General features: G+C 49.3%; 7 protein-coding genes across 7 annotated transcripts; 6 read left to right on the top strand and 1 right to left on the bottom strand.

Moving 5' to 3' along the window:
- Positions 1-2,479: 2,479 nt before the first annotated feature.
- On the top strand, positions 2,480-4,267 carry AYL99_08686 (hypothetical protein; the record flags this gene model as incomplete). The annotated part of the gene is made up of 3 exons (XM_018840194.1): positions 2,480-2,640; positions 2,691-3,886; positions 3,939-4,267. 3 exons carry the CDS (start codon positions 2,480-2,482, stop codon positions 4,265-4,267), a joined length of 1,686 nt encoding a protein of 561 aa, XP_018689941.1.
- Positions 4,268-5,008: 741 nt separating this feature from the next.
- Positions 5,009-6,829, top strand: AYL99_08685 (hypothetical protein; the record flags this gene model as incomplete). The annotated part of the gene is made up of 1 exon (XM_018840193.1): positions 5,009-6,829. The coding sequence occupies one exon, from the start codon at positions 5,009-5,011 to the stop codon at positions 6,827-6,829; it is 1,821 nt and encodes a 606-aa protein (XP_018689940.1).
- A 741-nt stretch (positions 6,830-7,570) lies between these two features.
- On the top strand, positions 7,571-9,467 carry AYL99_08684 (hypothetical protein; the record flags this gene model as incomplete). Its single annotated transcript, XM_018840192.1, has 4 exons — positions 7,571-7,797; positions 7,842-7,956; positions 8,005-8,323; positions 8,368-9,467. The coding sequence occupies 4 exons, from the start codon at positions 7,571-7,573 to the stop codon at positions 9,465-9,467; spliced, it is 1,761 nt and encodes a 586-aa protein (XP_018689939.1).
- A 1,031-nt stretch (positions 9,468-10,498) lies between these two features.
- Positions 10,499-11,451, bottom strand: AYL99_08683 (hypothetical protein; the record flags this gene model as incomplete). Its single annotated transcript, XM_018840191.1, has 3 exons — positions 10,499-10,554; positions 10,644-11,047; positions 11,114-11,451. 3 exons carry the CDS (start codon positions 11,449-11,451, stop codon positions 10,499-10,501), a joined length of 798 nt encoding a protein of 265 aa, XP_018689938.1.
- A 1,192-nt stretch (positions 11,452-12,643) lies between these two features.
- Positions 12,644-14,357, top strand: AYL99_08682 (hypothetical protein; the record flags this gene model as incomplete). The annotated part of the gene is made up of 4 exons (XM_018840190.1): positions 12,644-13,015; positions 13,070-13,943; positions 13,998-14,090; positions 14,350-14,357. The coding sequence occupies 4 exons, from the start codon at positions 12,644-12,646 to the stop codon at positions 14,355-14,357; spliced, it is 1,347 nt and encodes a 448-aa protein (XP_018689937.1).
- Positions 14,358-15,455: 1,098 nt separating this feature from the next.
- Positions 15,456-17,328, top strand: AYL99_08681 (hypothetical protein; the record flags this gene model as incomplete). Its single annotated transcript, XM_018840189.1, has 7 exons — positions 15,456-15,526; positions 15,580-15,804; positions 15,859-16,391; positions 16,480-16,906; positions 16,966-17,039; positions 17,093-17,230; positions 17,321-17,328. 7 exons carry the CDS (start codon positions 15,456-15,458, stop codon positions 17,326-17,328), a joined length of 1,476 nt encoding a protein of 491 aa, XP_018689936.1.
- Positions 17,329-18,241: 913 nt separating this feature from the next.
- On the top strand, positions 18,242-20,185 carry AYL99_08680 (hypothetical protein; the record flags this gene model as incomplete). The annotated part of the gene is made up of 6 exons (XM_018840188.1): positions 18,242-18,501; positions 18,549-18,641; positions 18,686-18,893; positions 18,943-19,936; positions 19,984-20,048; positions 20,099-20,185. 6 exons carry the CDS (start codon positions 18,242-18,244, stop codon positions 20,183-20,185), a joined length of 1,707 nt encoding a protein of 568 aa, XP_018689935.1.
- Positions 20,186-20,646: the final 461 nt, after the last annotated feature.

The raw sequence follows: 20,646 nt of genomic DNA, 5'->3' as shown, positions 1-20,646 counted from the left end.
GTCGTTTCAAGACACTTCGAAGTGCCTCTTTGATGTAATATGGTTCCTTAACGAGTAAGGCGTTCTAAATTCCCCAATTGCGTATTATCGCCGTGAGAGACGTCCTGTTTCGTAACTGCGATCGCACAAGCCGTTGTAGTGGCAATATGTTGCTATGCTGGCTGGAAGGAAATGGTGTGTTGGTCTGGACCAACGTGAGGCTTCGACTTCAATCGTTGGCGGTGTATCTCAGGAGACAGAGGCTGTAGTGATGTGAGATGGTGAAGGCGTCATAGAACTGAAGAAGTGTAGACAGAAGATAGAGAAGACAACCTGGAGGAGCTGAAGATGCGACATGGGAAAGTGAGATCTACCTACCACTGACGCAGTTGTGGCTTGTGTTAGCGCTTGGGGGTTTTGGTAACGAGGAAAAAGGTTGGCTGGCACGGACCCGCTAACCATCCTGGCCTTGGAAGGGGCCCACAGGAGGCACTGGCAAAAAGCAGGGGGAAAACCCGCCAGAACACGACATCGTCGACGTTTGGGGTCTGGGCCAGGCCTGCGCGTGGGCCGTTGCTGGGGCTTCGGTGGCTCTTATCGATACTCACCCGGGTCAGCTCAGCACCCAACCACTCCTTGTCAGCACAGTCATCTACGAAGACGGCCGGCCTGCCATCCCAAAGCCATCCAAGTTACTCGCACTCAGTAATCATATTTTGTTGGCGCTCTTCAGTACTGCAGTATCTGTGCTCCGTGCCCATTGTATCTATGTTCTTCGTAATTTTCCCCTCACGATTCCTTCATCACTACGGACGTACGGTGCCGTCGTCTGCACTGCTCACTTTGGTCACTATTTGCCTTCCTACTCGCTTTGGTCTGCTCTTTTAGAGGCTGTGGCCAGCAATCCAGCAACTGTGCAGTGTGGCTTGCCGGTCACTTGCGCGTCTCCTGCGGTGTGGATCACATCCAAAACTTCCCCAGTCAGGGTATTGCATTCGAACAGGTATTGGCACTGGTCGTGACCCGTCGTCGCGCTCTTCTGTGATGCCGAATCGGTCGCAGATGCAAAACTCCTTTCTCCATAACAGACCGTGGTCTAACCATCCATCTGTTTCAGGTGTGCGTCCCCTTTGTCTCAGATCGCCTAGTTCTGCCGCAGCCCCTCATTCCCCTGGAACCGACAGGACCGTGATGGAGGGTACACAGTATTTATTATCTGCCTGTCGCCATTTCCAAGCTTCCTCTCGTAATGCCGTGTTTGAGTCGTACAGTACAAGGACTGGGCACTCTGGGATGTTCCGTCTAAGCGACGGGTAGGCGGGAGTGCGACGGTTCACATTTCGCGACAACTCATTACCTCTTCCATTCTGCTGGCCGATGTTTTCATGTAGCTGTCGACAATCTGCTATCTCATTTCCAAGGTGCCTCAGATCCTCTATCAGATCCTCTATTTGTGAGGAATTGCCCCTTCGTTGCCACGGCTATAACAGAATGTTTGGGCATGGCCAGTTTCTCGGTCATAGAACATTACGGCCGAAGATGCCTCCAACTGCTGAAATTGTGATTTCTATTGCCTATCTCAAGATTCAAGAATCTCTTCTTCAGATGCCATTACGTGAGGTTTACCCTTCCCCGCGTTCTCGATATGCTCCCGCCGGAGAAATCCCACAACGACACCTCTTCTGAGTCCCTGGTAGGGACCAACAAACGATAACCTTCCCTTGCGCACGTTCTGCAGCTGCCCATGTGGAATGAGTTTCATATAATCGCGGACATGTTCCTCTCCATGCCACGTGTGCTAGCCAGATCTTTGTCAAGCCGTTGATAAGGTGTGCCCAGAAACTCGCAGCATTTGCGAGAAACTATCCTCGTACAGCTCTTTGCCAAGTAAATGGATTGGGCAAGCTCAATTCCATCCAACACTACTGTACAAGCCCTATCTTTCTCCTCAGGTCCCAGCAAATCAAGATCTCGTGTCGATGACTCTCGTCAGGGTCTACAAGGCAGGCCGAGTCGTTTCCTTAGTGCGGACGTGCACCACCCAGGTTGCCAACCATTGGCAACACCAACGCCACCAGACGTTAAACTCGAGAGCAAGCCACTGATAAGGCCAACCCGGGCATTCGAGCTCCTGTCGGGCATCCCACTTATCGTTCGACAGCACAGATTTGAATTCAGAGCGGTCTTCTCCCGGATGTCGCTCATTACCAAAGATGCTGCCACAACACCCTGGCCTTATGCTCCTGCTATTTCGAGAGATGGCGGCCCTGCATCTTCCGGCAGACTAGCTTAAATCACCACGAGTTATCGCGGTTGTGATTCTCCCAGGATATTGGTACGCCAGTGGAGACAAGCTTATCATGCCTCGCTAAGGACCAACAACAGCGAACGACACTTGGATGGGAAGGGCAATAAAGACCTGCTGCTCGTTCCTCAATTTGAACTCAACCCTCCAACTCCGGAGCTGCTCCAAATCATCAAATTTTGAGCTTCTATGAGAATGGACCCCCCTCGCAAGCACTCAGTGACCGTCATCGACGAGAATGCAGTGGGCGTGACATCCGTCTTCGCCAAACGCGGTGCTCATGCCGTCTTGGAAGAAGGCGCCAACCATGACGAAATCACCTTGGGTGCTTTGGGTTATAAACAAGAATTCAAGAGGTATGTGCTTCAGTCTTCCCCCGGAAGACACTCTGCTGATCGGCTGCCAGAGATTTCACAATCTGGGAATCGTTCTCAGTGTCATTCTCTGTTTTAGGCCTTTTGCCTTCTATTGCATCTACAATTGGTTACAGCTTGGGCTATTCGGGAACCGGTGGTGCCATTTGGGGATGGCTCATTGCATCGCTGTTCATCCAGGCCACCGCCTACACAATGGCTGAACTATGTTCAAGCATGCCTACTGCTGGCGGTCTTTACTACGCTTCCGCCGTTCTTGCGCCGGAAGGATGGGGTCCTCTCGCGTCCTGGTTTGTTGGCTGGTCTAATTTCTGTGGCTTCGTCACTGGCCCATGCTCTGTCAACTATGCTCTGGCTTCCATGTTGGTCACCTGTGGCATGATTGCTTATCCTGGTTACGAGCCGGAAACCTGGCACATATACCTCACTTTGCTTGCCATCCTCGTCATTAATGGTCTCATTACAATGCAGTCAACCTGGTTCATTGGGTGGGTCAACAAAATCGGTACAATATGGAATCTCATTGTCATCCTCATCTTTGTCATCTGGTTCCCGGTGGGCTCGATCAACCACCCCAAGACAAACCACAGCCGCTACGTCTGGACCAGTTTTCCCAACGGCACCGAGTGGCCGATCGGCTGGTCCACCATCATGGGCTTTCTCACTACAATCTGGACCCTTTCCGGCTATGACGCCCCATTCCACCTGTCAGAAGAATGCAGCAATGCCAACATAGCTTCCCCCCGAGCCATTGCCATGACCGCTCAGTCGGGGCTCGTCCTCGGCTTTGCCATAATGTTGGTTATTGTGTATACAGTCACTGATATTACCGATGTCGTTGCGGGTCAGTATGGACAGCCGTTTGGAAGCCTGTGTCTGCAGGTTTTGGGCCAAAAGGCCGGACTCGCCATGTTCTCTCTGAACATCATTGCTCAGTTTTTCGTCGGAGTCGGCTGCACTGTGACAGCGACCCGCGTGATCTTTGCTTATTCTCGCGACGGTGCTATCGTGGGATCCCGGTGGTGGAGCCAGATCCATCCAAAGACCAGAACACCAGTTTACGCAACCTGGGGCGTTCTGTTCGTCGCAGCCTTGCTCGGCCTCTTGATGTTTGCCAGCCCTGTCGCTATTGGCGCCGTCTTCAGCATTGGTGCTATCGCTCAGTACACGGCATTCACAACGCCTGTGGCATTGAAGTTGTTTTTCGACCATGGCAGGTTCAAACCAGGTAAGATGAATCGCGAATTTCCCTTACCAATTGCTGACTCAGGTTTCGGCAGGGCCTTGGAACCTTGGTAGATACTCGAAGCCCCTAGGAGCTGTGGCCTTTGGTTGGTGGTTGCTGATTGTTCCGGCCCTCTGCTTCCCGGCGGTAAAGGGCAAAGATTTAAATGCTTTGACGATGAACTGGACCTGTCTCATCTACGGGGGCTCCATGTTCTTGGCCATGTCGTGGTATGCGATCGATGGCCGAAAGTGGTTCAAGGGGCCTCGTATCAATGTGCATTATACGGGTGAGGGAGCCGAGATTCTCGATGGCCGATCTGCACACAGCAGCGAGGGAAAGCTGAAGGAGACAGAGGCACAAGAGATCAAGTCGGAGGTGTAGCCAGTCGTCCCACAAGTCGCAGGATATCATGGAGTGTTCAGCTGAACCATTTTGCAATGGGCATCGCTCTCCTTCCACTCACTTGCGTCAATCAGTTGAATTTGTCAGGATCAGGGCCTGCTGAGCATCCCCGAGTCAAAGCAAGCCGCACAAACCCCACAGTCTGGAGGCATAATTCTGTGATAGCCAGCAGGCAATTGTTATGGGTTGTGTTCTAGCCGACCAGCTAAGCTGCAGTGGGCCGTAGTCTCCGTGGTGGCCCCAACGTCTGTGTTCAAGCATGGTCTTGTTAGCTGGCCAGTCGCTCACACACTCGCCAACCACTCGCCGCGCACATAAAAGTTTTCTGTACAAACAATGTACCCCATCATCGTAACCGAACCCCAAGCGTCCTGGTATCCATGGTCTGTTGCAACCAATTCGAAACGGTCTCGTGTCCCCGAAGTTCCGGAAGAGATACACACTTCGGCTGTCCCACCTGTTTGCTTGCCGTTGACAATTCCAAGGGCGGCCTAATCGGTTGGATCAGAGAACTTCAAAGACTGCCTCGTGGCATCAGGACAATGACAATAATGCTGCCAATGTCCGACACCCTGTTTCAGCACTCGACCATCTTCCACGATCCAAGCTTCCCCACTTCTTGATTCTGCACGGACTTTTTCATTCGCTTGCTTTTGCACAAGACCCGAACCTCAACATCTGCCCTTCCAAGTCTGTGCTGACGACTACTCTACCTTCGGGATGCCAGAATCACTACTCTGGATTAACAAAGACCGTGGGTCGGCGGTTCTCTCGCGGAGCTCAAAGGCCGAAACCAGACAGATTCGCAAACATGTCCAGCATGAAAGACAGCTCAGAGCCAAAGCCGCTCATGAAGCGGCCACTAGGTCTACACCAGCAACGGCGAAAGGCCCCCACCAAACCAAGGAAAAGGATCAACACAGCCCTGAACTCACACCACTCTCCCCAAGACAGCCAGATCTTCGCCTGGACACAAATATACAAGTTCAAAGTCCTGACCATCATCGGTCACTGTTCTCGGCGTCCTTATCCCCAACTATCAGATCTCCGACCAGTCATTCGAATCAGATTTTGCAGGCCGTGAATACATTCCCCGGACTCGAGCCCCAGGAGCTGCGCAGCCTGGTGTTCTTCTGCCAGAGAACGGGACCGGAGTGGTCCGGCTGGAGAGACGCAACATTCTGGAACAAACTTATTCTTCAAGCTTGTCACATGAACCGATCTATCCTGCACGGAGTAGTTGCTCTAGGGGCACTACATGAATCGTCAGAGGTAGACGGGGAGTCGGACGAACGCTCGAACTTGCAGAAATTGGCTCTACATCAGAGCAGCAAAGCTTCTCGAATGGCATATGAAACCGCAATGTCTGATATTGCAACCTTGATATCCTGCGTCATCTTCATATGTCTACAAAACCTGCAGGATAGTCACACCGCATATCAGCTGCTCAAGTCTGGATACAGCTTGATTACCGACATTGACGAACGACTAGGATCCGGCGATCTCAGTCTCTCTGACAGCGAGAAGACTGTCCTCAACAATTTCCTTCGCCCAATCATTGAACGTCTGCGCATGAGGTTTTGCAGTATCGTTGATATTCCTTCTGCCTTAGCCCTCAGTGCAGCCATCAAACGGAATAAAACAGAGCATCGTCTGACGCTACCAGAAATTCCCTACTGCTTTGGAAACCTCCTAGAGGCCCGGAACAAGCTTGAAGAGATTGTTGAATGGGCACAAGAAAATATACACCCATCTTTCGCCCCCAGTGAGCCGCGGTCCCAAGTACAGGCATTGCTGGCAAGCTGGAACGCAGCTCTTGATGACACGAGGATCACCGCCCTGGAGCGGTATGAGGCATTGACCACCTCAAAGAGGCTGCTGAGAGCCGCTGCACTGGTCGCGTCGATCCTCTTCGATACCCTTGGGACGAGCGAGGAATGCAGCTATGATCGCCATGTCGAAAAATTCGCAGAGATTGTCGACCTGTATAGAGAAGCAATCGGAAACCCTGTGAGAGCTCCTAGGAGAACCTCTTTCGGAATCGACTCTGGCGTGATCGATACATTGGCCTTTGTTGCTGGCAGATGCCGGGATCCAGTTGTTCGAAGATCTGCTATCGATTTACTAGCCCAGACGAACAGGACTGAAGGCGATCTTCAGGGCTGCACTGGTAGCACCATCCTGCAGGCACTGATGGAGCTTGAAGAAGACGGTGTCAATGCGACAGACGCAAGCCATGTTCCGGAATCACAAAGATTACGAATCTGGGAGGACCATCAATATTGGGATACCGGCATGATTCATATTTTCTTCGTCAAATGGCCCTACGACCCGTCCTTGGGTGCCGAAGTGAAGACGGCTTCTGTCTACCTGCCTTTGAAGTCTCTGAGAACGGCTAAGGAAAAGGCAACTCCTGGCAGTCCTACAGGATTGCCAAACGTCAAGTATGGCCGGGGAGTCGGCGCTTTTTTGGAAGAAGGCACACAAACCTACCACCAGATTACACTGTCTTCCTTCTTTATGCCAATGCCAAGGCTCTGAGGCTCGAGTACCTGCTGTGAAAGGGCAACAGAAAAGGAGAAGGTTCGGATGTGCTCGTCTGCTAGTTGTCGGCACCGGGATTACCCCAAGTATGACTGTTGACTTGACTGCAAACAAACAATCGTTTTGAAAGCCTGGAATGCAAGGTCGCGGTTGAGTAGGGCATCCTGCTGAGCCTTAGAAGACACCCGCCACACCCAGAAATATCAGTGGTCGGCCGAATACGCGTTGCGCAAACGCCAGTGATCTCTCGACTCTACACTCCAGAAGCAAGGGCACACACGCACAACGGGCGAGAGTCGCGGGGGCCGGTCTTTCAGCCAGCTACTTCCTTCGGAATAGTTGCAATAGCCATCTAAATGCGCCGATTGGTCTTATCCAAGCAGCGATTGGCCAATTATATCTGTGGGTTGTTCTTGGAAGGTTTCTTTTTGCAGTATCAATCGTTCACAGCAGCATGCCCAAGGAACCGAATACCGGTTGAGAGTACTTCCTTTTCCGGCATCAGATTCGAACTGGCGTCTACACGATGCAGAGACTTGAAACGCGCTATATGGAAGAGCTACCGTTTTGCGTATCACCGAAAGAGTTTCCAGCGCCACCGGACTGGAAAACGCCACCTCAACCGAGGGTTGCATATATATCGCAATGGATGGTCGTACCACGGCCGAGTTATATAAATGCTGGCTCTTATTTGACCATTCTCAATTTCTTGTCAAGAAACCCCTTTGATGACTCAAGATGTCGCCCAACACCGGGTATCTGCCTTGGTTTAAGCTTCGGGAAGACGAAACACATGACGAAGGCTGGCATGGCCTGCCCAATACTAATGGCAATCTCACCAAAGCTGAGGTCGTCATCGTTGGCGGAGGCATATCTGGGATGTGTATGGCCATCGATCTTTTGGTCAACAGGAGGCTTAGGAACATTGTAATCCTGGAAAAGGGAGGCGGCTTTGGCGGAACATGGTGAGTACTTGTTACCTATTACAAATTGTACTAATAGGATTTAGGAGAGACAACAAATTTCCAGGTTGTTGTTGCGATGTATTCAGTGTTCTCTACTCCTATTCCTTTGCCCAGAATCCCCAGTGGACTAGACGGTATCCGGGTCAAGAAGAGATCCTTGTTGGCACCATCTTCCACTTACGAACTCATATACTGATGCGAAGGTAGGATTACCTGACCGACGTCGCTCAAGGATATGGCCTCTACAAGTATACTCGATTCTATACCACTGTCGAGGCCGCCAACTGGAACGATAAAAGCCTCAAGTGGGAAACCACAGTGACTGTTGGCGGAGGCAAAGAGTCAGAATTCACTCCGACCTACAAAATCATCAGTGACTTTTTGGTTGCTGCGACAGGCCAACTCAACAACCCAAAAGGTATTGATGTCCCCGGGTATGCAGATTACAAAGGGAAAATCATGCATTCTGCGAGGTGGGATTGGAGCTATGATTTGAAAGGGAAGCGAATTGCTATCATTGGCACAGGTACGTAAGGTTGACCTGCTGTTCGTCTCTCTGACACATCAAAGGTGCAACCACTGCCCAGATCGCCCCAGAAGTTGCCAAACTGGCATCTCAACTCACCATTTGTCAAAGAACGCCAGCCTGGGTTATCCCACGTCATGATTCCAAAATCCCCAACTGGAAGCAAGTGATGTTTACGTATCTCCCACCAGTACGCTGGCGAGCACGTGCAGAGGCGATGGACTTCCGAGAGTCATTTCACTCTGCAGTAACGCAAGCTGATTCTGCTTATGCCGACCTCATGAGGTCTATGAACTACAATCTCCTGAGACAACAGCTGCCGGACCGCCCTGATCTCTGGGACAAACTGTCCCCCAACTACCACCCAGGATGCAAAAGGACAGTGATTAGTGATGACTATTATCCCACACTGCTGCGGAAAAATGTCAAGCTGGAGACAGACAAGATCGAACAGTTTACGAGTTATGGAATAAAGTTTGAAGGGCATGACTCGGCGGAAAAGTTCGACTTGATCGTGCTGGCAACGGGGTTCGACACGTTCTCGTTCTTGTCACCCATCAAGGTCACTGGGCGCAACGGCAAGCCACTGGAAGAGATCTGGGCCAAAGCCGCATATGCCTACAAAGGCATAACGGTGCCAAGCCTTCCGAACTTTGGAATGCTGTATGGCCCAAATACGAATCTCTCTCACAACTCTTTGATCCTCGTTATCGAGGCCCAGACAAGATATATCTCAGTCCTTGTCAACAGAGTTCTGCAGGCCAGGCGCAAAGGCGATGGACTAGCATTGTATCCATCAGAAGAGAAAACGTTAAGCTATTGGCTTCATCTGCAGATGGCATTGCAAAGGACATCGTTCGCTGACCCCAATTGCAACAGTTGGTGGAAGCGTGCTGATGGCATCATTACGAACAACTGGGTGGGTACGGCCATCGATTACCAGAACAGTTTGGCAACAGTGGAGTGGGCCGATTATGTCACGTTCGGAGTAGGAGGGTTCGAGGTTGAGATGTTTGCCACCAACAAAAAGGTGACCAGGATCCGAAGGGTCGTGGAGGAGACGAGGCTGAGTAGGGCTTCTTTGGCCGTTCTCCTTGTGGGAGTTGCCGTGTTTATCGTACATGGTATTGCATGGACCATGTAAGCGTCAGAGGCGACGTATTGGGCATGGATGTCGATAGTGTCAGCAAGGATGTGAAGAGACTGCGCCTTCGACACCGCAAAAGCACCCTCACGTGGCGAGTTTTATCCCCCTTTAAACACTCGGCGTTTCCCTTTAACTCAACGATTTGTGTCATGTATATCGCCCTGAGTATCAAGAGGATGTACGTCCTGTTGCGGCCACTCATAGTCAGTTCGTGCCCCAGACACCGAAATATATTAGGCGAGGTGGGATTACCTGGTGGTATAGATGCGCAACCCAATCTACTGCACTCAAATCATCAAAGATGTGTGTAAAATCTGTGTCTGTGCCTCCCATCCAGCCATCATGTGTTCCAGGCTGCTGAGCACATTGTTCATATCCTCGCGGAACGTTGTCTCGATCCTCACCACAGGACACCCTTGAGGCTGACAGGTGGCGGCACGTCTCTTGCCGCAATTCCTCCAGGACGATGGCAAATCTTTTACCTGGTGAGTTCTCCCTGGCAGCCAATGCGAGCCTTTTCTGACAGTTTTCTGCAACAGCAAACCAGTCTCTCTCTTTGCTCGAGACTAGAAGTGATGGTTGAAAAGATGCTTCATCTGAAAGAATGGCTGTGGGTGTAGAAATCAACTTCTGGTGTTGTTGTATTGTGTAGATGTAGATGACTGCAACAGCACAGAAAGAGACATACTGAGTAAACCACCAGGAATGGAAAGATATGCCATTGCCATTAAAAGACTCCAGAATATCCACAATATTGCGTGCCGCGGTAACACAGTCGTAAATGTAATTGACGCTTTGTAATGGCAGATCGGTTGGGTTGGGAGTGTTGGCAAAGTTACTCAGAAGAAACGGCCTGTTGGCATGAATAATCGCATGTGCGTGCGCCAGTCGTAGAGTGAGAGATTGTCGTTGAAATTTCGGTATCAGGCTCGAGGCAGGAATCATACCAAGGAACGGCGGCAGCTCGTCTTTCCATACCGCAAGGTCCGCAGTGATCCGTCGTGCTTGCAGGAGTCTTTCGTCTTGACTTATTCGTCGTAGAGGATATACTTGAGCAGAGCTATGGGCGCTGATACGGGCCAGTCTGAGGGCGATATTAGCACATGCTTTCGCGTCATCGTCAGGCTTTGGAGAGAGATAACTTTATATGCATGATTGGTGCATCCATATCACAATCAAATTGGCCATCTCTGGGCTTTGTGCCCTCGAAAGTCAGTTCATCGTCATGTACCCTTGCTGGAAAATCCTGATCGGTATCAAAATCTTGGAGAGTTCGCGGACGGCCACCCATGACACTGAGATATCTATCTAGCACATAAGCAGCCCAGAAGGCTCGTTTACGGCACTCGTGCTCGACAGCTCCAATTTCCGACTTGTAACCCCCGGGGCGCCTGCGACGATGCAGGCCAAGGGTGATAATCAATGCGACCGTGGTACCGAACTTCGAATAGACTTCATTTGCGTGCCGAGTTGAAAGCAGGTGCAGACATTCAACAAGCCTCGCCTGAACCGAGTCAAGGCTTGGTGCACCACTTTCTTTTTGCAAGCGCCTTTGCGCAGCCTCGAGGAATGACTCACTAGAAATCAAATAGTCAGCAAACTTAACAACCACATTTGCTAGCCCGAAGCACCTTTTCCTGTACCCTCCAGAATTCGTGGATGAAGTCTCTCCCGTATCATCAAAAGTAGCCGCGGCAAAGATCATCAGCAAGAGCGTGATTTGGCTCTGAGATATAGCTTCACGAGCAGCCTGCTGCTCGGCCACCTGTTGGTAAAGGCTTTCAACCAGGCTCGTCACTGTACCCAAGTGAAGGAATTGGAAAAAGGGTGTTGAGATGTCAAAATAGCTCCTGACTAGCTGGTGGGCTTGAGGTCTTGATGGCATGTAGAATACCTCGTCTGAGAGACGCAGCTCCTGCCCATCAACAGTCACCAGGATAGACGGTTCGGCAGAGAATTCTTTGTCCGGCGTCCTTGACATGCTTGAGGCATGATTCTCCCTAATTCGCTTCCACGCTCTCTCCAAAAAGGTAATTGGAGAAGAAGGTCCATGATATTGGCCGCCGATGTTTGCACTGGGAACTGGCGAGTTCCGCGACGAGAGATGTGGTAGATGTCTAGAACCAGAGTTCCCATCCGATTGATCCACAGATTCCGGCGCTTGTGTTGAATAAAGCAAGCCTCGATTCAATATGGGAGTGTTGCTATTCAATTCGCCGTGTGGACTAATTCGGGACTCTGTCTGAGCGTTCACCGAAGCTTCTCGTATGGCTGGTATGCGGCCTCTGGTATAGAGAGCAAACCAATCACAGGGAATGCGTAGGCGGCTGCAGCGAGCGCATGGCTGCTCTCCTGAGCAACGTGTTCGCTTCCTATACTCGTTCTTAACAGCACTCCTGGGCGAAGTGTGTACTTGGCCTACTCACTGTTTGCAAGCGTCGCACGCTCTGCTTACTTTCGTCCTTGGACCTTTAATTCTGCTGCCTCTTCTACTAGCAGGAGCCCCAGTCCGAGCTCTCCTCAACCCGGAGTCTTGTTGTTCAGAGCTGCCTTTGTTACTATGTGATTCTTGCAAGCGAGGGCTAAGATCATGAATCTCGTCGTCAATGCTGTAGGAGTTGGGCAAAATGGCGCAATTGGTTCTGGAACTCAGGCTCAGGGTTTGTTCCGAAGGAACAGGCTGCAACATGAAGCGACGCGGCGATCTACCGGTATCCATATTGTCAAATTCGACTGTCTGGAGAGTCAAGTGGCTGAACACGGATATGGTAAGGGAAACCTCACCAGAGTTCCGGAAATTATCTGAAGGCCTTTCAGTTGGCAGTCTCCACTAATCTGGCTCCGGAGAGATCGCGGAAAAGAATCCGGATTTCTTCCCACTTCCACCTGCGGCGATACGCCGAATGGCAGTTTTCCGAGCTCTCACGGGGTTGTTTCATTGCTCGAGGCTCTGACCATCCTTGAACATTGAGCAAGGGTATCGGCTGCGAATGGAGCGGCATAGGTTTTCTGTGCAGTGAATGGATATCCTCGGTTCACTTTACTCGAGTTCAGAATGGACCAATTTGCGGATACCAGCCCAACTATCTTTCAACAGGGTATTAATGGGCTCATCTGGTCGTGCGTTAATCAACTCTGGGCATGATATTCATTTCGATATAGATTCCCCCAGCATGGCATCCTTCGGTCTCCAGTTCATCGACATGAACGAGCATACTCATGGTCAGGCCACCTATCCCATCGCAACTTTAATGCTCCTCGCACTGTTGTTATATGTGATCGTGAACGAATTTATCCGCTTTCGTGCGAGACTGCCAGGTATATCTGGACCGGTTGGAGTACCTTTGCTAGGAAACTTGTGGTCAATCCGAAAGAACGCTGCCGAGCAATACCGGATCTGGTCCAAGAAGTACGGAGATGTTTACCAAGTGTCACTGGGCAATGTGCCTATAATCATTGTCAATTCTGCGGAGGCCGCGAAATGTCTTTTTGGCCAGCACACCTCTGCATTGAGTTCGAGACCAGAGTTTTATACGTTTCATAAAGTATGTATAGGAATCATGAAAGCCTCCGCAAAATGGGTGCTGACTTGCAAGAAGGTCCTCACTGGCGCTGCAACAACCGTTGGAACCACTCCATATAGCGACAGCTTGAAAAGACGTCGCAAAGTCACAGCGACATCACTTAATCGCCCTTCAACTCAAAGATATGTCTCCCACCTCGACCTCGAAACGGCTGAGTTCTGCAAAGATCTAGTAGCTGAGGGAGGGTGGGGGGCAAAGGCTTTTGATTCCTATCCATGCGCGCAACGTCTCAGCTTAAGTCTTGCATTAACCACTAACTGGGGTATTCGGATGAACTCCCGTGACGAAGCTCTTTTCAACGAGGTAATTGAAGTAGAGGACCAAGTAAGCCGTTTCAGAAGCGTTACTGGAAACCTGCAAGATTATATTCCACTTCTAAGGTGGAGCCCGTTTAATCGAACGACCATAAAAGCTAGAGCTACACGCCTTCGACAAGATGCTTACCTTGACCAACTCAACAGAGGTCTTGTCGAGCGCATGGATAAGGGCATCCAGAGTCCCTGCATTCAAGCAACAATCAAAAATGACGCAGAAATTCAACTAAATGAGGAAGAAATTACCAGCATCAATCTGACCATGATATCTGGAGGCCTGGACACGGTCACCACAGCAGTGGCCTGGCTTATAGCCGTTTTGGCCAAACGCCCTGATATTCAAGAGGCTGCCTACCGAGCAATTCGAGAAGTTCATCGGGCCGAGAGTCCTCTCTGTGACGCGAACGACGATCAAAAAATCCCATACATCGTGGCTTTGGTAAAAGAGGGATTGAGAATGTATACAGTCCTCAGACTCAATCTGCCGCGAACTTCTATCAAAGAAGTGACCTATGATGGCATGACTTTCCCGAAGGGAACCACATTCTTTCTGAACGCCCATGCCTGTAATATGGGTATGTTTCCATACTTTTCTCTTCATGTGGAGTCTGCTGATACAAAGATCACAGATTCAAAGTTGTGGCACGATCCTGAAGTCTTCCGACCAAGTCGTTGGCTGGAGCAGCCGGACGCACCTCTCTTCACATACGGTATTGGGTACCGTATGTGTGCTGGGTTTTTGCTCGCTAACCGTGAGCTCTATCTCATTATGATGCGACTTATTAGCTGCTTCAAGATCGGACTCGAAGGAGATGTCGATATTGATCCAATTCATGGCACAGCCGATCCAACAAAGCTGGTTGCACAGCCTCGTAGGTTTCAGGCACTCTTTGTTCCACGGGATGAGAAGATACTCCGGAAGGCATTGGGAGAGTTTACCACCGCTCAATGAAGAATGATTGGTTCTGACGAAACGAGGAGTCTTGTAAATGAGGGGAGCGACAGTGGAAGTGTGAAGTAGCTGGGCTTAAAGACGTTTACTTGAGCCTGAAATAAGGAGTCAGAAGTCAGCAGATTTAGCAAGATAAGTCCGCTTCGAAATACCTACTAACGAGAATTGATCTGCGATGTCTACCAATACTTTTTGCCGTTCTAATACAAAGCGAAGGTGTCAGTTTGGGGAGACTCTCTTACCAGCACTATGTGGTTGTTGATCCTGTTCCAAAGTACCTTACAAAGTGTGTATCATTTCCCCACGTCAATTTTATCGGGCCACGGCAATACGCGAATACCACAAAATGCCCGGATACAGAGGTATGCTTTTCGTGTTGCATGCGCTTCATATACGTTTGTTACTCTCTGCAGCTGCAGAGAGTAACTTTGCAGCATATGATACCTCAGCTGCCGGTTGAAAAAAACCTGGAGAGCCCTGGAAGATATCACCCCAGAGCCACAAGGCCCCGTTTCGGTAAATGGGGTTGGTCAATACTAACGAGCCAATCAAGCAAAAAACCGGAGCTTTTCCCGTGTGTCGGATATGCACTGCTTTTCCGCCTTAACACTAAGCAATAATCCTCCTGTTCTGATTCGGCGACAAGCCAGGTTTGGAATGATTGTCATGATAAAAGCCGAAGGATATCCACTGGGATTTGCTCTAAGCTCCGGGAAGGCACGGGGTAATGGCCGTCTGGTAGTGTTGTCTATCATCATTTACCGTGTGCCGGTATGCCGACGGAATAATCCTCCATAGCTTATAGCATTCCATCGGTCTACCCCAGGTCAAACTGTTCTACACCGAAGATATATTGATATCAATTCCCGCTCCCCACGCCGCTCCCAAGTTGCTACTTCCTGTGCTTAACAGTAAGTTGGTCACCAACGTTTCCACTGGCAGCATGGCTTCTATCCTAAAGAAAATCATACGCAATGATGCTATGAAAGAAGATCCCGTCGAGATCTATGGATGGAGAGCTTTCGTGTTAACCTTGACAGTATGTATCTTTTTGGCCAGCCACACGCTCGGTTAAACCTATTATGCTCTCTACTCTGAAGGACGCAGAGTCTAAATCTATTTTCGTCAGGCATGTATGTCGGGTATGCTTTTTGGGATGGACACTGGCATCATCGGCGGTGTCATCGTCCTCCCTGCTTTCACCAAGTTGGTCGTCCGCTTCGTTCTGCACGTGGAGAACCATATTGATAAGAGAATAGGAAATATCACTTTGATGGACTCAGCAAAAACGAAGCTGCAACACTGTCGGCTAACATCGTCTCCTTCCTACAGCTTGGATGCACCTTTGGCGCCTTGGTGGCGTATCCTTTCGCCGACAGATACGGGCGACGTGCTTCCTTGATCGTCTCCGCCTTTATCGGCCTCGTGGGGATTGTAATGCAATTTGCAGCATCGGGCTACCTTGGGTGCATGTATACAGCTCGGTACGTTTCGCTTACGGCATTCGAAGTGATATTGTGCTCTGACTATTCTTGCAGGCTTATTGCTGGAATCGGGGCAGGCGCCTGTTCCATGATTGCTCCTTTATACGTCTCAGAGAATGCTCCTCGGGCTCTTCGCGGTGCACTCACTGGAACGTTTCAGTTCTTTAACACCTTTGGCGTCATGCTTGCATTCTGGATTGACTACGGTGCCGAGCTTCATCTTACCGGGTCTAGCTCTTACATGGTGCCTCTTGCAACTCAGGGAATACCAGCAATCCTTCTGATTGTTGGGATGTTTTTCATGAATGAATCCCCTCGCTTTCTTGCTAAGCGAGACGACTGGGAAAAGGCCAGAAAGGTGCTGTCTTTAGTGCGCAATCTCCCTGAAGACCATCCTTACCTACAGAACGAGTTTCGAGACATCGCAATCCAGCTTGAGCGTGAACGACTCCTGATCAACGGTGCGGGGTGGCGTGCTCTGCAGCGCGAAATGTGGACTATTCCTGGCAACCGGAAACGAGCATTGATCAGCTTTATTCTCATGATGTTCCAGAATCTGACCGGTTCGAACGCCATTAATTATTATGGTGAGACACACGCCGTTGGTTCTAGTTGACCTAGAGGAGTTTAGCTGACTGAATACCATCCAAGCACCAACCATCTTTAAAAACATAGGCATTACTGGAACCTCAGTTAGTCTCCTGGCAACAGGAATTTACGGCATCGTCAAGATGTGCTCGTGTGCGACCTATCTAATCTTCTTTGCCGACTCACTCGGGCGCCGACGATCTCTTCTGTGGACAGCTATTGCAATTGCTTGCGATATGATGTATATTGGGCTTTATGTTCGCATCTCACCTCCCAAATCTGGGGTGCCAATTTCCGGTGCCGGGTATTTTGCCCTGGTGTGCATCTACCTGTTTGCGGTGTTTTTCCAGATGGGATGGGGGGCTACGCCATGGATATACGTGTCAGAGATCCCCAGCGCAAGACTGCGATCAATGAACGTTTCTATTGCAGCTTCCTCCCAGTGGCTCTGGAACTTCGTTGTTGCAAGAGCTGTGCCAAACATGTTGGTAAATATGGGAAGTAATGGATATGGGTGAGTCAAACACTAGATCAAATGCCGGAAGCATCCCAGTGCCTGACGGATGGACGCAGAACCTACATATTCTTCAGCGTTTGCTGCCTATGTTCGTTTGTATTCGTATGGTTCTTTGTTCCAGACACAAAGGGTGAGTATGAAACGAAAGAATAAAGAGTTTACTTATCTTACTCTCTCGCATAGGAATGTCCCTGGAACAGATGGACGACTTGTTCGGAGTCACCGATCTCGTACATCAGAAAGTGGGCGATGAGCCCATCAATGCCAACGATGGAGACATAAAAAGCATTCACGGAGCTGAGATACTAGTTGAGAATGCTGGTAAGATATAATTAAAAGTACTGATGGATTGATGTCTGGAGAAAGGTAAACTATTCAAATAAATGAAATGGACATTCTGATCGACTCGAGTACTATGATGGTTGGATAACTATCTCAAAGAAACACAATCCAAAATTAACCCCTAGCCTTGTTAATGAATGAAGCAGTCATATGTAAATACCTTATCCCTCGATTTTCGATGCCCATATTCATACCTTAGAGTGATGTATAGTTTGGATACATGCCTGATGTATAAATCTCCATTTGCGAGCTCCATAAAATGTGGCGTTCGAGCTGAGAGAACGCGGCTGAGGTTTGCTGCCACTGGCGATTGAGATACAGTGATCTTGGATCCTCTAATGCCCGAAGCAGGTGTCGGCTCTTGTTGTCTCGTGGTTGAGTGTTAAGACGCGGGTACAAAGATTGGAAGCTCAATAAATCTTACTAGGTGGCTTCTACATGATTAACGTCATCTAGTTAGATGGTAACTCGGAAGCTCAAAAGCTCCAACTTTAACAGTTCAGTTCTGTGATATATGGTCCCCTGGCCTCATTCCCGCGTTATGAGACCCCCAAAGGCCGCAATATCCGTCTCAATCAGACACGCTGTAAGTTAATGTTCGCTTCAGTTTATTCACAACTAGTTGAAATGCTAACTTGCAAATGTCATTATTATATCCACACTGACGGAATCGTTATCGCACAGATTTTGTATAGCCTCAACCCCAACATAATGCAAGAGCATGTGAACATCTAGTCAATGAGATCAGAATTCTTGACGGACAAGAAGAAAGCACATGTCCCATACTAACATTACCGAATCCTTCGGGGAAGTGGAGTCATCCCTAACTAGCGAATGTGGGGTTAAAACTCGCGAAAGCTGGCCCCATTTGGAGTAACAAATGTGGAGTAGGAATAGTAAGCATTCAAAAGGATTTACTATACAACGTAGTCCTAGTCAACTACCACGCAGGAACTTTTTTGCCATTATACAAACATAAGCTCCAGCGATATGAAGTTCCCCATTCAGTATGCCGACCCCGAATATCAACTAAACCATCGCAATCTCTTTTCAAAATCGCTCTTGTGCCCTCTTTCGGTTACCCTTCCACCAGGCGTAAGTCAGCAACAGTTTGATGATGCGTTTGCCAAATTTGAAAATGCGGTGGGAAAAGACAATGTATTTCGAGGACAAGCTTTGGAAGAGTACGTGGATCCCTACGAACTATGGGAGGAGGAAGGGAAAAGGAAAATGCCCAGTGCGGCAGTATGGTAAGTTTCATTATGCGCGATGTGGGCAGGCGAGACTGAAACTCCAGCCCTTCTTCTATGGACGAGCTACGAGCAGTAATAGAGGTCGCTAATGAGTTCGGAATCCCTGTGTGGACTTTCTCGAGGGGAAAGAACCTAGGGTGAGTGATTCCCCACTTGCTGAGTCTAAGCACTAAGATCGCAGATATGGCGGACCAGCGCCAAGACTGAATGGATCAGTTGCACTTGACTTACATCGCATGAACAAGATCATCGAGGTCAACGACAAATTCTCTTATGCGGTTGTGGAACCCGGGGTCACCTTTACGGACCTATACCTCTACTGTGTCGAGCACAAGCTCCGAGTCTGGCCAAGTGTGCCTTCGCTGGGATGGGGAAGTGTTGTGGGGAATGTACGTTGCCCAACTGTGTAGAGTGATAAAGATACTAACTGTTCAACAGACTGTGGACCGGGGAACCGGCTTCACACCAACAGCAACACACCATCAACACATCAGTGGGATGGAGATCATGCTTGCGGATGGGGATCTTGTGCGGACAGGGCAGTTTGCGATCTCTAACTCACCGTCTGCACATCTATCGAAATTCAGCTTTGGCCCATCCATTGAAGGCTTGTTCCTGCAGAGCAATCTAGGTATCGTCACCAAGATGGGAATCTGGCTTCATCCACAACCACAAGCCTACATGTCTTGCACGTTTGATATGCCCAATTTCGAGGACGTGGGAGTCATTGTTGACATCTTCGGGCCATTACGGAGAGACGGTCTTTTACCGAACACTGTATACGTCTCGAACATTGTTGAATGGCTGGGCGTGACTGGTCAACGTGCGAAGCTGTGGCCAAAAGAGGGCCCCATTCCCGAGTGGCGGCTTCGTGAGCTGCAGAAGCAACTGGGCTTTGGCTACTGGAACGTCAAATTTGGCTTGTATGGCGCAAAGGGAGTGATTCAATCGCACTTTGACGAGCTCAAGAGGATAATCGGAAAGAAGGCGCCTGACTTAGTGCATCGTCTTCAAGGACACCTCTTCTCTGCACAGGATGACAAGGTTCTGGAAGCAACATCTATCCCGGATCCTCACGGTGGTTTCTTCGTTGGGGTGCCCAGTCTATGGAGCTTGCCAATGGTGAGATTCAGACTGCCTAAAGACAAGTTCGGCATCGGCGCACATGCGGATTATTCTCCTATTATTCCTTCTGACGGCGGAAAAGTCCTCGAGTGGGTGAAAACTGCTCGAAGGATCTGTGAAGCTGAAGGATTTGACCTCTTCTGCGATTTCTTTATGCATGAACGACATCTTATTTTCGTCAACATGATGGTCTTCGACAAGGCGCATCCAAGTCATCGCAAAGCTGTCGATACTATCTTCCGGAACCTATACAAAGAAGGTCGACAAAGAGGCTTCAGCAAATACCGGTCTCATATCAACTATATGGGTATGATAATATCGCCTTTCCAATATTGATTCTCACTAATCCTATAGATTTGGTTGCGGATGCCTATGACTTCAATGATCATGCGTACCGAAGGTTTGTGGAGCGATTAAAGGTATATATTACAAGAAACAGTTTGATAATGACTCACTGACTATTCTATAGGACACAGTAGATCCAAATGGAATTCTCTCCCCAGGAAAGCAAGGTATATGGCCTATGAAGTATCGTCACCTCAGAGAAAAGTTATAAGAGACGCTTCCTTCACTAGCCTAGGTTAGGCGTACTTAGCTATAGAGCGCTTTAAGATCGAAAAGTACTTCTAGCCCTCTTTATTGGCTTATAGTGAACTAGCGTAAGTGTCACGGCCATAAGACATAAGTCATCTTATAACGGTAGGGTATATATGAGATGGAGAAAGCTCTAAGGATATATATTCCTATAAAACGAGAGACTAAACTACGAGAAAGAAGAAAGGAAGAAAGGAAAGGGTACGGCGCTATACTTTTATATAGCGACTACTTGTCACGGCCGTGAGTATAGATAGACTAGAATCCGACTAGATCTAGCCAGATCTGACTAGACTTAACTATATATCCTATACCTATCGATACTATACTAAGTAAGAATATATCGTAACGGAACAATATTATCCCGGATAAGGTACGGGATAAGTATACTATAGGGGAAAAACGGTCTAGGGACCTTAGGTT

The sequence above is a fragment of the Fonsecaea erecta genome, assembly GCF_001651985.1.
Source record: "Fonsecaea erecta strain CBS 125763 chromosome Unknown Scaff8, whole genome shotgun sequence".
Lineage (NCBI taxonomy): Eukaryota > Fungi > Ascomycota > Eurotiomycetes > Chaetothyriales > Herpotrichiellaceae > Fonsecaea > Fonsecaea erecta.
The sequence above is the reverse complement of the archived record's forward strand: the minus strand, read 5'-3'. Positions and strand labels throughout refer to the sequence as shown.